Raw genomic sequence first — 15,880 nt, forward strand, 5'->3', positions numbered from 1 at the left:
TAGTGTGTTCCCGGCAAACTTCGATTTCATGGCAGGATTGGCTCCTTGGTAAACTGGCTCCGTTGTCATTTACACCCAGATTTGCAACATAATAAAGGCTCAGCCCCAAGACGGTCCCCTAATTTTTTGTTTTACAAATGAAATTTCTCTGTCCAAATACACAGCAAAATACTGATGTGTTGAATTCCAGAGGGTCCATCGGCAAATTCATGTTAAGTGGAGTTTTGTGAGAGCAGAGGAGGCCCCATTTCCACACAAATGTGACTCTATCTAACTCAATATGACCAAGAATGGAGTCAATGACAAAAACAACAGATTCAAATGCCAAATTAAAACACAGTAATGAAGTAAATGCGTGATAAAATCTTTATTCAATTTGTTCACACCCTACAATGCTTGATCTTGTAAAGGTTTGGAGGTTCACTGATATACCATCAATTCACAGCGAGACCATATGAACAAGCGAACGAAGGCGTTATTAAGAACTAGCCTGCCAGTGACCTCTGCACAAATCAGCGCCACCCGCTGGGCTATATACCATCCCGGGGGGAAGAAAGTGTACTCTCTTGGTATGTGCACAATAAAGTCCACTATGTCGACAATGCAATCAAACTTGTATTCAGTGTTTTCACACTGTAGCGCAAAATCAGAGCATCTTTATAACCACTGCACATTGGCTAGAGAGGCAGGCAGGCGAGTGGCTGTGCATTCATCGAATTCTTCAAGGTCATAGTTAAAGGATGTGCTGTAACAATGATTGCATCATCTACCAGTTCTGCTGTGCAGCGAATGGCACCGTCCACCTCAGTGAAAGTTTCCAAGCCCGTCTCTGCTGCAATTTCAATGCGAGCTTCCTGCAGGCAAGTTCCTCATCATTGGGCTGGTTGGTCTCACTCTGCTCCTCCTCATTCCATACTTCCTTCATCATGAACATGGTCTCTACAACATTTGGATTGTACTCACTCATTCCTCTAATCAACGGCCTCAATACTGAGAGATCAGTTGCCATTGGGAGTGGGTTTTTAGGACCCTAATCACCTCCTCATCCATTCACTGGAGCTTGGCTGTGATGTTGGAAGGCAAGATCAGTTTGACAGCTAAACACATTATAGAATCCCAACAGCGCAGAAGGAGGCCATTCGGCCCGACACTACACCGACCCTCCAAAAAGAGCACTGTACCCAGATCCACTCTCCCGCCCACTCCACCCTATCCCCGTAATCTAACACTAAGGAGCAAATTATCATGGCCAATCGACATCTTTGGACTGTGGGAGGAAACTGAAGCACCCGGAGGAAATACATACACGTGGAGAATGTGCAAACTCCACACAGTCACCCAAGGCTGGAATCGAACCTGCCTCCCTGGCGCTGTGAAGCAGCAGTGCTAACCACTCAGTCACTGTGCCGCCTTCAGGATTGTTGTCTGTAATGATGACAAATTTCCTCTTCTGCGGATACATGTTGTCTGCTTTCTTGATCTATACCTCGAAAATGCAGGCCAGCCTCCTCCTTTGTGTTGACATTTGCCAAGCAACGTGGTTTCCTGTACTTTCCTATCACGAGAAGCTGCAACTTTGTATTGCCATCCATGTTGCTGCAGACCATAGTAGTGAAATGCTCCTTGCTCTGCTTTCCACTACTGTATTGCATGCTTAACCGTTAAACACCAAAGAACAGTCCAGTTTCATCCTCATTAAACATCTCTCATGGTCCATACTCGTTCCAGATCTGGGTGAGATCATTTTGGAGCTAATCATCTGTCATTGATGCTGTAAACGGCACATCCTCACTGCTTACCGCGTGGAAGACGATGCGTGCTTCGTCTTGAATTGGCTCAGCCATCCATCACTGCAGGTGAACTCCCATCTGGCCCAGTTTCTTTGCCCGAGTGACTCTCCATTCAGACATGTTGGCAGTTTCTTCAACATTGGGATGGGCAGCAGTTTCTATCCTCGACCTTGCGGGAGAGAATGCCTGCTTGTTGAACTGTTCCAAGATGTTCACCTCGTGTTTTGTAATGGTGGACAAACTTGATGGTTGAATCTCCCACACCTTCATTTTGTTTGTTTTAAATTTTTTTTTTTAGCGTAACCAATTATTTTTTTCAAATTGAGGGGCAATTTAGTGTGGCCAATTCACCTAGCCTGTGCATCTTTGCATTGTGGGGGTGTGACCCATGCAGACATGGGGAGAATGTGCAAACTCCATACAGAGTGACCCAGGGCTCTCACTCCTTCATGATGCCCTTTTTCCACTTCATGCCACGGTTTTCCACATGCCATATCAAATTCATCTTCTCCCTGAATGACAACGCTTTTAAATATTTCACAAATTCAGCTATACTCAGGCTTTGTACATCCTTTCACATAATAATAATAATCTTTATTGTCACAAGTAGACTAATATTGCAATGCAGTTACTGTGAAAAGCCCCTAGTCACCACATTCCAGCGCCTGTTCGAGTACACAGAGGGAGAATTCAGAATGTCCAAATTACCTTACAAGCACATCTTTCGGGACCAGTGGTAGGAAACCCATGCAGACACGGGGAGAACGTGCAGACACCGCACAGTGACGCAGCCGGGAATCGAACCTGGGAGCCTGGCGCTGTGAAGCCACAGTGCTAACCACCGTGCTACCTATGGAGATCTCAATGTCAAATGAAAGCTTGCCTAGCACTCTTGTATGGCCTAACGCTCCTCTGATTGGCCGGCATGGTTGTATGACAAGCTTGAACCAGTTTAACTAATCCGGAGATACGAGTGCAGAATTTTGGCTTATCACTATGGTATTGCTAGACTGTCAGCATGAATGGTTGATGACTTTGACATAACCCAAACTTCATGTCGTCAGATGTTGACTCATCATCATTTCACTATGACCAAATACTGCTTCTCAGGGCTGGTCTTGGGAACCATTGGAATAATTTAGCTCATGCAGAATTAGGAGCAAGAGTAAGCCATTCCGGCCTTTGTGGCTGCTCTGCCATTTTTGGTTGATCGGATTGTGGTCTGGACTCCACTTTCCTGTCTACTGCATAATCCTGGACTCCCTCGTCTCGCCAAAATCTGTGTAATTTAGCCTTGAATAAATTTAATGGCCAGCCTTCAATGCTTCCTGGGAAGAGAATTCCACGGGCTAACAACACTCGGGTAAAGTTTCGCTTCACCTCGGTCTTAAAAGGGAGACCTCTTGTCCCCTGTTTCCCCACAATTGATAAGAGCCTGAGATTATAATTCATGTCTTCGCCCTCTTACCAGAAGTTGTTCTCCATTGTGACTTCCCTTGCAACAAGTGCTGACAGATGTTTATCTCATTTCTCTAGTCATGAACTGACATAGGTTCTTGACCCATTGATGCCATATGCACCATAACACACCCACAGTTCAGGTGTATAATCATTTAATATCACCTACTTACTTTCTGTTCAACTCGTCAATTGTGTTGGTGATTTCACTTTCATCTGCTAATGTTCTGCGCAGCATATCGTAAGCTTTGGTGGAAGTGTCATTAGCATTCTTGGCAATCTGTTCAATTTCATCTGCTTCATTCTTATGCCTGTAGGAATGGAAGGATATCTATATTAGTGAAGGTTGTCTTGCTTTGCACATTCACTAAAGGTTCATTCTGCATGTTTGCATTGGCACTCGAGTCAGATTCTCCCATTTTATGTTCGCTGCTGGAAATCACTTTTTGAAAGATGTGTAATGTTAGAAGCACTATTTGGAACCACAAAACAAATCATTACCTTTGTCACAAAATGGTATTTTTTTACATCTGGCTGTTTACACAATGCAGTTTATTTCAACAAATTCCATCTTCTCCAATCAGGATTCTTATTACAGGTACCAACTTCAGTTATCGCAATGCCACCACAAAGAGTATTTCATGCTGTCTCCGATACCTAACACAAACTTGGGGCATTTTCAGTACTTTAAATATACTACTGTCTCAAAACAAAAATACAATGTTTTAGTGCCCACTCCCATGCACAAAGTCCTCAGGCTGAATGCAGGTGTGACTTTTGTTGATTGGATTGGATTTGGATTTACTGTCACGTGTACCGAGGTACAATGAAAAGTATTGATCTGCGTACAGTCCAGACAGATTGCTCCATGCATGAAAAAAACATAGAGCAAACATAAATACACAATATAAATACATACACACAGGCATCAGGTGAGCAAACGGAATACAGTACTACTCAGTAGAGAAGATGTGGGAAGAGATCAGATCAGTCCACAGGTGGGTCATTTAGGAGTCTGGTAAGAACGGGGAAGAAGCTGTTTGTGAACCTGTTAGTGCGTGTTCTTAGACTTTTGTATCTCCTGCCCGATGGAAGAAGTTGGAAGAATGAATAAGCCAAGTGGGAGGGGTCTTCGATTATGCTGCCCACTTTCCCAAGGCAGTGGGAGATATAGACAGAGTCAATGGATGGGAGGTGGGTTTGTGTGATAGACTGGACTGTGTTCACGACGCTCTGTAGTTTCTTACGCTCTTGGGCCAAGCAGTTGCCATACCAGGTTATGATGCAGCCAGATAGGAGGGTGCTCCGGTTTACTCCCACAGTCCAAAGATGTGCAGGTTAGGTGGATTGGCCATGATAAATTGCCCTTAGTGGCCAAAAAAGGTTAGGAGGGGTTAATGGGTTACGGGGATAGGGTGGAAGTGAGGGTTTAGGTGGGTCGGTGCAGACTTCATGGGCCGAATGGCCTCCTTCTGCACTGTACGTTCTATGTGCAAACATTAACTTCTTGGTTGCAAACCCATCATGGAAGGAGGAATGAATCATAGAATTTACAGTGTAGAAGGAGGCCATTTGGCCCATCGAGTCTGCACTGGCCCTTACAAAGAACACCCTCCTCAAGCCCACATCTCTACCCTATCCACGTAACTCTGTAACCCCCACTTAACCCTTTTTGGACACCAAGGGCAATTTAGCATGGCCAATCTACCTAACCTGCACATCTTTGGACTGTGGGAGGAAACCGGAGCACCTGGAGGAAACCCATGCTGACAATCCCAGGGAGCTTCGGTCCCCAGATTCAGTGATGCTTCCCTTGATGTGCTGCTGAATGCAATTGAAGCCAGGACAGAGTGTTGTACCCAGAGGATGGAAACGAATGAATGGCTGAATCCGCACCACAGGGAAAGGGAACTGCCAACTACTCATTCATCTCACTGAATGCTAGAGAGACATGGGCCTCCATGGCAAAGCATTTTCTGCTTGGTCCATGCATAAAAGAGCCATTCAATGTGGTATGATGATGCCTCATACCCCACTGCAGTCCATCTAGTCTGCAGGTGGAGAAGCCACTGTGGGTCCCTGACCCTTCCACACACAGAAGCAGCTGTCTGTTGGGGGTGGCGGGGGGTACTGGACGGTGGTGTAGAGGTAAAGGGGCCTTGGCATTGAGGGCTCTGACAAACACCCCCAATGACCTGCCTCTCTGAGCCTTATCCTTCTATCTCTATTGGGCTCATCACTCTGGAGGGTCTGCCCCAGAACCCTTGTGGACAACCTGCAGCGCATCAATCACATTGCACAAAATCTAGTCAGTTATTTGCAGGAGTGGAAGCATGGGAAAGATTCATATCCAACTGCACTCAAGCACATCTGCTCTTCGGGAACTCCAGCCTTTCTAGGAATTGACTCATACCCTCCTCCCCGGCTGGGGAATCCAACTCATATAATGTACTATAAAATTCATGGAACACGTCATTAACCGCCTCCAGGTCTATCACTACCTTCCCTCTCATATCCTTTATTTTCCCTATTTCTCCCGCCGCCTCCTGCTTCCTCAGCTGATGTGCCATCAGCCTGCTAGCTGTCTCCCCATATTCATATATTGCCCCTTTTGCCCTCCTCAGCTGTCCCTCCACCTTGCCTATGGAAAGGAGCCTAAATTACATTTGGAGTCTCTGACACTCTCTCAGGAGCTCTTCATTCGGAGACTCCGCATACCTCCTGTCCACCTGTAAGATTTCACCTTCCAATCTGTCCAGCTCCGACCGCTCAGTGGGCTTGAATCTACATAAATTCTGCTCTGATAACTGCATTCAATGCCTCCCATTCCACTCCAGCCGCAGTCTCTTCCGTTTCATTGTTTTTTTATGTACCCCTGGATGGCCTCCCTCACCTTTCTTGGTCCGCCCCTCGACAGCTACCGCCCTCTGCTCTCCATCTCCAATCCCCCAAAAGTCCCCTACTCGTCAGCAGTCCCCACTTCCCCCCATCTCTCCTCAGCTCTCCCCCCACTTTGCTCCAGTTAACTAGCTATCCAGCTAGCCTAGCAGCTCTCGCCCCCGGCGCCTAGCATTCTATCACCTGCCGGATCTCCTCCCCCCGCCCCCCACTCTTAACGGAAGTTCTCAACACAATAACATCAAACGCAGAAAGTAAATAAACAATCCCCCATGGCTGCGGCACAGAGGCCTACTCCCCCTCACTTACAGAATCTTATCTATCCCTTCAAACAGAACAAAAACAATAAAAGAAAAATCAAACAGGGTGGGAAGAATTTATGCATGCGGTCCACCACAGTTTAGGTTTTAAAGTCCTTATGTTATTGTCCTTCATAAAGGACAATATTGTCCTCCACCTCATCCGGCGAGACAAAGTATAGGTCCTGGTTCTCGTAGGTCACCCAGAGACGGGCCAGGTAGAGCAGCCCAAATTTTATGTCTTTCGCATACAGGGCCGCCTTGACTTTATCAAAACTCGCCGTCCTCTTTGCAAACACTGCTCCACAAACCTCATACACCCAGATCTCGGACTCTTCCCAGGTGCACCGTTTCGTCTGCCTAGCCCACTTCATAATACGTTCCTTGTCCAGGAATCAATGCAGCCGTTCCACAATCGCCCTTAGGGGGCTCACGACCCTAGGGCTTACGCATAAGAGCCCTATGGGCCCGGTCCACCTACAACGGCTTGGGGAACGAACCTTCCCCCATCAGCCTCTCCAGCATCTTCCCCACATACGCACCGGCATCTGATCCCTCCTTTCCCACTGGCAGACCGACGATCCGGATATTCTGCCCGAGAGAACGATTCTCCAAGTCTTCCACCTTCTCCAACAGCTGCTTCTTCCGCTCCTGTAGAATACCAATTTCCATTGCCATTGCTGTGGACTCCTCTCGTTCCGTCGCCTGCTCCTGCAGCTTTTGAATCTCCTGTCCAAGTCTTCACTTGCTCCTCCACCCGGTCGACCAGCCCCATAATCGAGGCCACTGCCTGGATAAGGTCTTCAGCACAATCCTTGCGATGCCGGGTTAACTTCCCATCCAAGTATTCGACCAACTGGTCCATCGTCCATTGGACAAATGCAGCCGAACTTTGCCTCGTTGTCATTGAACCCACTGCTTTCTGAGTTTTGTTTCCATCCATCTTTTGATTTCTTCTTTTCCGACTATTTTTGGGCGCGGTTCCATAAATTGGGGGTCGTCTCCTTCTCTCACTTTTATCAACTTATGCTGAGAAATTTCTGCTAAAATCCAGCTTAAAAGCTGTTAAAAGACCATTAGAGACGAGAGCAGCTAAATGTGCCACCGTTCACTCCATGGCCAACACCGGAAGTCAGGTGCCCCTTCCCCTGAAGGAGTAGGGAATGGGTCCTAAGGGGAGGATACTACTGGACATCTCAGGACCTTCACTTAGGACTCTTGAGGGTGCCTGGCCCTTCAGAATCCCCCTTGCCTGTTACCCCTTCAGCTTTGTCCTCTGCGACTGCAGAGGGAACAGCTGCCCCATAACAGTACAGCCAAAGTAAACTGGAGCTCTCCAAACTTGTGTCTCAGAGGTCATCTGCCACAAGACAACATGGCCAACTTGTCAGCAGGCTGTCTCTTCCCCTGCTAAGGATGTCAGGGGAGCGCCCATAAGAAGTGGTAGGGAACAAAAGATGATGATCCGATTTCACACGCGGTTGCACAGCAGCACCGTGATAGTTAATTTTCTTATACTTTCGTAAATGGACCACTTGTAGTTTAATGAGGCCTAATGTGGTTTGACTGTGATTTGTAGTCTTCAAGTCTGTGTGCGCCACATCAGGGGCCCCAGGGTTTGTCTGTGCCCTCTGTGCAGGGAGGCAAGGATCTTTGCCAGAACACTTGTGCAAGAAGCCTCCAATATATACTGAGCCATTGCTCTTCATGTTCATCCGCTGAAATGCCTTTGTCTTGTCAGTTCTACGTGATGGGGTTCCCCTAAAGTTGTCCAGCCGAATTGACGCAAACCCCCCCCCCAGCCCAACTCCCCAAGCACCAACTCAAGATCTCCAGCTGGAAGCTCCAGATATTTGCAAATGGCCTTGGTGTTCATGACTTCAGGTTCAACCCAACACCGTCCAACATTGCACCCCCCACCTATGACCCACACCCTCCCTCTTCTAACCAATTACCTTCTTGATGTCACGCTATAACCCTGCCTCATCACACTTCTTCCCATGCATTTGACTGTCCACATCCCTACCTTCTGGGACAATATACATGCCCCACCCACCATCCAGTTCTACTACTGTGACCCCTCCAACAAACCTGTGGCCACGCTAAATTGCCCCTTGATAAAAAAGAAAGAGGAAATCTTCTCTGTTGGTCTATAATTTGGATTTTATAGTACAATTTAAAAGCCAGCATTTTGCATAATTACCATTTAAAATACTAGTTAAGAATCATGCATCCAATGATTGATGATCAGCACTGTCAAAATGGACATATCTTGTCCCTTTTATAATACACAGTGCTTTTATTTAGTATGCCACTTCAGGAATTGTAAGCTGCTGAATAACGCTTCTTTTACCAAGTTCAAAGTTTATCCATATCCTCACAAAAGTATCTCTTTAGAACAGCAATTTCTTTGCAGTCATCCAACAAAGACAGCCTATTTTAAAGTCAGTTTTGAGTTTTGGAACTGTGCTAATTTAAATCAGATTAAGACTTTGTCAAGGGAGCATTAGACACACAGACAAACATTAATTCCATCAGTTTGGTTGAATGGAAATCTAGGTTCCTTAACCTACCAAGTTACCGAATGACCATGAATGAAACCCTTACCTTTCTGCAAGGTTACGAGCCTCTTCTGCCAGGAGTGTCATGTTATTTGGATCAGCACTGGACTCCGGAGCTGCTATTGACTGTAGGGAAGTGAAAATAATCAATTTATGATGCAGGAACATTCTCTACACACTTTGTGAAATGCAACAGAGCCATTTTCTCACAGGTCAGAGAAAAATGCTCAAGTTCCTGGATGACTACCTTACCAAACATGATTTTCAAGTGGTTTCGAAAATTATCAGCCATGTGCTATATAGCAATTTAAATGTCCTCACTTCCAGCAATCCTATTTGCATAATAGTCTGTGCTGCACCGCTGATAGGAAGTTGGAACAGAATATTCAGCAAGTCTACTGGTTTCACATTAAGTTGCTGCCTAACTGCCAGCTGACAAAGTGGAATCTATTCAGGGAACTAAATGATCCTACACCAAATGCTGAAATGAAATGAAATGAAAACTGCTTATTGTCATAAGTAGGCTTCAAATTAAGTTACTGTGAAAACCCCGTAGTCGCCACATCCCGGCGCCTGTTCGGGAAATGCTATGTGGCCACATACATTTAACAATCTATACAAAGTAAGAATCTTTCTTAACAGATAATAAAAATATTCAGGGAGATTCAGAGGGCTAATATTATCCAGAAAATTGAAAGTCAGCACACATTGGCTCCCATAGCACCAACTCGCCATCCCACTGACCTGAGTCTTGCCACCAAGGGGGAGGGACAGGTAATTTCAGGTAGTTGCATTTCAGGAAGGGTCCCTGAAGCTAGACCCCCTCCTGGCAAGCTTCCCAAGAGTGATCTGTCACGGGAATCGGCCACCTGCTCCACAGAGTCGGGAAGCCAATTAGGTCCTCAATTCGGACCATTTTTGGAACTCACCAGCATTTTCCCCAGCATTAAACTGGCGCCTGCTGGGTCCCGATATCAGCTGCAAATTGGAGGCAGCCTTCCAACAGCAGCCTTGAGGGCCACTGGTTCCTCCTCTCACTTGATCAATGAATGAGCTGCCTGTACAAAAAGGCCACAGCTGCAGCCAAAACCATTCCTGTGGCGGGATTTCTCCTCCACGCTGATGGCCTGAATGATTGTGGGCCTTTTATAGTTTTCATTTTTCAGCAAGCTCCTCGGAGTGCCTCCATTTTGAGGTGCCCTTGTGATTGACCTTCTGCTTCAGCACCCTCAGTGATCTGCTGGCCAGCCAATTATGCGGTGCTCTGATTGGGTTTCCTGCCGCTCAAATCCACTCACCAGTCTTAATTGAAGGCCAAAACAGAGGCAGCTAATTGAGAGTTTGTCTCAAAAAGTTGAGCCTTGATAACAAGTGCTATGGTCTTGGCACCCACAGGAGTGTGACGCAAACGAGAAAGAGTTATAAGAACAGGGCAATATTTAATGAGTAGCTGAGACCTACATATAGGTAGGTCCTTTATTCAATCTCTAGAATGGAAAGTACAATATTACTGGCAAGAATAAATCGTTTGGCCACTGAAAAGACAGCCTGTGGACAGAGTAATAGGAGTCCATTTATTTTTGCTATCGAATGACTCCTAGGTTAGTAAATTCTATTTATGCTGCAGGTTTATGGGCTAGAATGATATAATTAACCATCATGCTTCATGACAGGTGGGACACCAGATGTCCCATGGTCACATTTGGGTTATAACACAATCGAGTGAAATAGTTGACTAATCCTCCACTGTAAAATTAAACTGAAACTGGTCAGTACAGAATGCCCTTGCTGTAATCCAGTCGGGAAAAAAAAGAGCCAAGGAAAAAAAAATGAACTACAGTATTAGAACTTTCATTTTCCAATGGGCAGACTTCCTTGATACCAAATAAAAATTTTAATCAGTTTATAAAATGTTTAACTCTCGATATTGTTGCAATGCAAGAACTGGTCATTACTTAATTTATCAACTTGTACTGATTTTTAGTTAATTTATAAACTTGTATTTTGCCTGAATTCAAAAAGGTTTGTACAGAAATACTTACCACATTGCCTAAGATTTCCTTGGCTTTTTCAAGCTCCATCCGAGCATTTGAGATCACTTTATCTGCATCCTGGATACGATTATTGGATTGCTCAGCCAACTCTTCAGTATTATCTACTGTATCCTTTATATTTTGAAGTCGCCCCCACTGGGTTGACAAAGTGTTATTAATTTCAGCCAAACGGTCCATAAGATTTTTGTCTATATCTGTTAAAAAGATATTGCATAAAGTTACATGTTCATCTTAGGGAAGATATCACACCACTGCATGAGCAAGTTTAATATTAGCTGATAGGTAAACAGAAAAAGGAGTATTGAGAATATATGGCATCATACTCGATATGCAATGCCTGTTAATGTGAGGTAATCCTATCTGAGGTAAACCACAAATAGGGCAAGGAAATGCATGAGCAAGATGCTCCTGTAACTGCACAAATATCACGGATGCTGTGCCTCTTTGGGGAAGATCAGTTATCAATTAAGTAAATCTGAATGACAACCTTGCAGGTATTAGACAATGAGTAGCTCTGCTTCTTTAGGTCCACTTGAAATTTCTGTAGAGAAATCATAAAGAATTTACAGTACAGAAGAAGGTCATTTGGGCCATCGAGTCTGCACCGGTCTTGGAAAGAGCACCCTACTTAAGCCCACACCTCCACCCTGTCCCCGTAACTCAGTAACCCCACCTAACTAACCGTTGGACACTACAGGAAAATTTACCATGGCCAATCCGCCTAACCTGCACATCTTTGGACTGTGGAAGGAAACCGGAGCACCCGGAGGAAACCCACGGGGAGAAAGTGCAAACTCCGCACAGACAGTGACCCAAGTCGGGAATGGAACCTAGGACCCTGGAGCTGTGAAGCAACTGTGCTAACCACTGTGCTACCGTGCCCCCCTAGAACATGGAACATTTTGCCATTGACCAATTTCAGAATTCCTCACACCCATTTGCACACCAACAGACAGCCATGGAACACTCAAATTTTCACATGGGTGCCCGTCACTGCCTCCCTGGTTACATTTGCCATGGGCGAGGAGGAAACTTGCTGACCTCTGTAATTTCCCTCCAGGAATCCACGGGGAATTAAAATCTATTTCCAAAGCTTTTCTATGGCCCAGCTTAGCTGTATATTCTTACATAGTTTGTTTTCCTCTTGTTCAATTTGCTATCATCCTTCTACATTTAAGTAGTTTTACTGAAATGCGTCATCAAAAAATAGATCCAAGAAATGAAATCAACCTGATAAAATGGGAATCCATAATGGAATTCCAATTAAATAAATCAGAAAATCAGATCATTTAAAAATCAGAACCTTCCTTATATTGAGATTTATTTCCTTTGTTACTCGCCTGAATATTTTACTAGTGCCTTCCCTTCCCAAGGCACTACCTCACATGTCAAATTGCTCTGAGTGCCAGCTGCCTTTCAGTACTTTGCTAAAGTGACTGTTTGTCATTTGAGAACAGTGACAATGCCAACAAATTAACTAACCATAAATATATCCTATCCTTACCCAATGTTCAGCAAAAAAGGCAGTGGGAAGAAAACCGAATGATAGTGGTTTGTATCTGGTTCACAGAATTTTATACATGATATATTCCTTAGTTAGAATTCACCAAATCCCTTTTGCCATTTGAGTAGTTATTTATCAGATAAAAACCTATCTTAGTGCGTGAAGCTATACAAATGCCAATGGGTATATTGACCGCTGAAGGTAGGCTTGCGGTAGATGTAGTGGAGAACCCATTGGTGGATTTCTCAACTAGCAGGTCGAGAAAGGGAGCATCTTAGACTGCTGCATCTTGAAAGTGAATTTGAGCATGTGATCGGCCATATCAAGGTAAGGAAATCCTTGCATGCAGCTGTAGATTCGAAGATCGCAAATGTATCATCTATGTATCAGAAATATGCGTGGATAGGAGGTTAGGGGTCATTCCATCAAAAAGGTGTTTCTCGTGGAAACCAATAAAAACGTTAGCAAACATTGGACCCAGAAGGGATCCCATGTTACATTTGGGCATACATACATGGTGCCATCAAAACTGAACTTTACAAGTTGTCAAGTTCGTAAGTTCAATGAATACAGATTTAGAAAATGGTGGCACATCTATCTTGTCTTGATATAGCGAGTCAGCACTACTGTTAATGGTTTTCAGTGGTGACATGTTCATAAATAAGCTTGCAGTGTCAAATGAGCACATAGGCAATGCATTGCTATAAATATATAGGTCCTGTATAGTTTTTGTGAAGGTGAAGGAATCCCTTATTATGTACGCAAAAAACACACTAAGAACTGGTTGTAATAATTTACTCAAACACTTGGCCAATTCATGTCAACATTTGCGATCTTTGAAACTGCAACTGTCAGCAAGAATTTCTGTACACACTTCAATAAGCTCCATCCTGTGCTCTAATTCATTTTCTAATTGGAGCAGTTTAATATGCTCTCTTTCCTCAATGTATGAGTTGAGAAATTTGTTAATAGGTTCCCCACTGCAGTCTACCCCTTCACTGGTCAATACATACATTTGCATAACTCCATGTGCTAACGATTGGTCTCATCAGCCATCTTATAAATAGAACCCTAGCCGTTTGCTCACCTCAAGCTTGATTCATCAAAGCGATCCTAACTTAGCAAAAATTAAACAAGTGATTATGCAGGTGGCTTCACTCTGCGACCATGCAGTGGCTACAGGATACTGATGTCAGTCGAAAATGACATTCTGCCAATAACATAATTTAAGAAATGTCTTGTATGAATTATATTGCTAGTTGATGCCAGGTACGTAGGCCACATGCCCCCGTGATTGGTTGATTAAACCATACAGCATGTTCTCTGGTTGTTCACAATAGTACAGACTGTACTCAACCAACTTGTGCTTGCAAAACCTAAAACAAAGCGTCTTCTAATACATCTACTATTAGATCTTATTTTGTGATTGCAGAGCACTTACTAAAGAATCCTGAGTGTGCTACTAGCTATATCAACAACCAATTTAAGAGAACTAGTTAAAGTCATAGATGTTTACAGCATGGAAACAGGCCCTTCGGCCCAGCTTATCCATGCCGCACAGTTTCTATCACTAAGCTAGTCCCACTTGCCCGCATTTGGCCCATATCGCTCTATACCCGCCCTGCCCATGTAACTGTCTAACTTTTTTAAAGGAAAACCTTGTACCCGCCTTTACCACTGCCTCTGGCAGCTCGTTCCAGATGCTCACCACCCTCTGAGCGAAGAAATTTCCCCTCTGGTCTCTTATGTATCTGTCTCCTCTCACCTTAAACCTATGCCCTCTAGTTCTAGACTCCTGTACCTTTTGGAAAAGATGTCGACTATCTACCTTATCTATGCTCCTCATTATTTTATAGACCACCATAAGATCACCCCTAAGTAGGAACTCTCCAGGGAAAAAGGTCTCGAGCCTATCCAGCCTCTCCTTATAATTCAGACCATCAAGTCCTGGTCGCATCCTCGTAAATCTCTTTCTAGATAAATAATATCCTTCCTATAATAGGGTGACCAGAACTGAACACAGTATTCCATGTGTGGTCTTACTAATGTGTTGTATAACTTCAACAAGACGTCCCAACTCCTGCATTTAATATTCTGACCAATAAAATCTAGCATGCTGAATGCCTTCTTCTAGCATGCTGAATGGAGTCCACCTGCGACTCCACCTTCAGGGTTCTATGAACCTGTACCTCCAGATGTCTTTGTTCTGCAACTCTCCCCAACTCCCTACCATTAACTGAGTAGGTCCTGCCCTGATTTGATCTACCAAAATGCATAACCTCACATTTATCCAAATTAAACTATCTGTCATTCATCGGCCCACTGGCCCAATTAGTCAAGATCCTGTTGCAATCTTATATAACCTTCACTATCCACTATGCCACCAATCTTGGTGTCATCTGCAAACTTACTAACCATGCCTCCTACATCCTCATCCAAATCATTAATATATATAACAAATAAGAGTGGAGTTCAAAATGTGGTTCATTTACGCTCATTAGAAGTGACAAGACATTCATATGCAGGGATCCGTTCTTCGCAAACAAAAGGAATATGTTCAAGCCTTGTGCCTTTTGAATTACCCAGGAGCTTGGGGAGCTATAGCTTCCCATTGTTTTTCCATGGCAACACCTAGGCCTTGTGAGTCGAAAGTCAGCCAATCAACTCCTGCAGTATAAATTGTTGTGATCACTTGAAATTTGGCATTCTTGGATTTGCTCTGGTGATTGGAAGGCAAAAAGCTTCAGCAACATGTCTTTTATACAGCAATATTCAAGTACTACCCAGCAATGATATTCGTTAAGGAAATTATAATAAAGGTCAAGTGCCAAAAAGATATTTTGAGTTTTTAATTATTTTAATAACATCAAGTCCCAAGATGTCAGCCACAATGTATACCTCTCATGTTTTCAGCATCCCTCAGCAAGTCCATAATGGTTCGTTCAGCTTCCTTCAGTCTTTCTTCAAAGGCCTTGTCACTCACGGTGTCATGACTCGTCCCAAGGTTCGCAATTAAATCTTCCAAGTCCTTAAGCTTCTGCCTATGTTCAGTTACCTGAGCAAATGTCACAGGATAAAAGATGGCCGGCAGGAAACCAATTAAATCAATTGTAGCTTATGCAATCTTATCTATCAACATACAATTACTCAGCCAATCAAAACAAGATAAACTAGCATGTCATCCAGAACCCATTCTGGCAACTGAAGTCAAATATAGTACATCCTGGTGCAAGAATAAAAGTAATGCATGTGTGCCCTTGGCTCCAAAGTTGTTATTTGAGATTTAATCAGCGATTCAAAATATTACATTCCTGAA

General features: G+C 44.1%; 1 protein-coding gene across 1 annotated transcript in view; it reads right to left on the bottom strand.

Annotated features, from left to right (window-relative positions):
- The window catches only part of lamc1 (laminin, gamma 1), a 342,939-nt gene that overhangs the window by 17,135 nt on the left and 309,924 nt on the right, over window positions 1-15,880 (bottom strand). Inside the window, exons 18-21 of the mRNA XM_038794612.1 lie at window positions 15,463-15,619; window positions 11,049-11,254; window positions 9,053-9,132; window positions 3,422-3,559 (exon numbers count right to left, since the gene is read on the bottom strand). Of these exons, the coding sequence (XP_038650540.1) occupies window positions 3,422-3,559; window positions 9,053-9,132; window positions 11,049-11,254; window positions 15,463-15,619 (581 nt within the window). The remainder of the gene's footprint in view (window positions 1-3,421; window positions 3,560-9,052; window positions 9,133-11,048; window positions 11,255-15,462; window positions 15,620-15,880) is intronic.

The sequence above is a fragment of the Scyliorhinus canicula genome, chromosome 4 (genome assembly GCF_902713615.1).
Source record: "Scyliorhinus canicula chromosome 4, sScyCan1.1, whole genome shotgun sequence".
Taxonomy (NCBI): domain Eukaryota; kingdom Metazoa; phylum Chordata; class Chondrichthyes; order Carcharhiniformes; family Scyliorhinidae; genus Scyliorhinus; species Scyliorhinus canicula.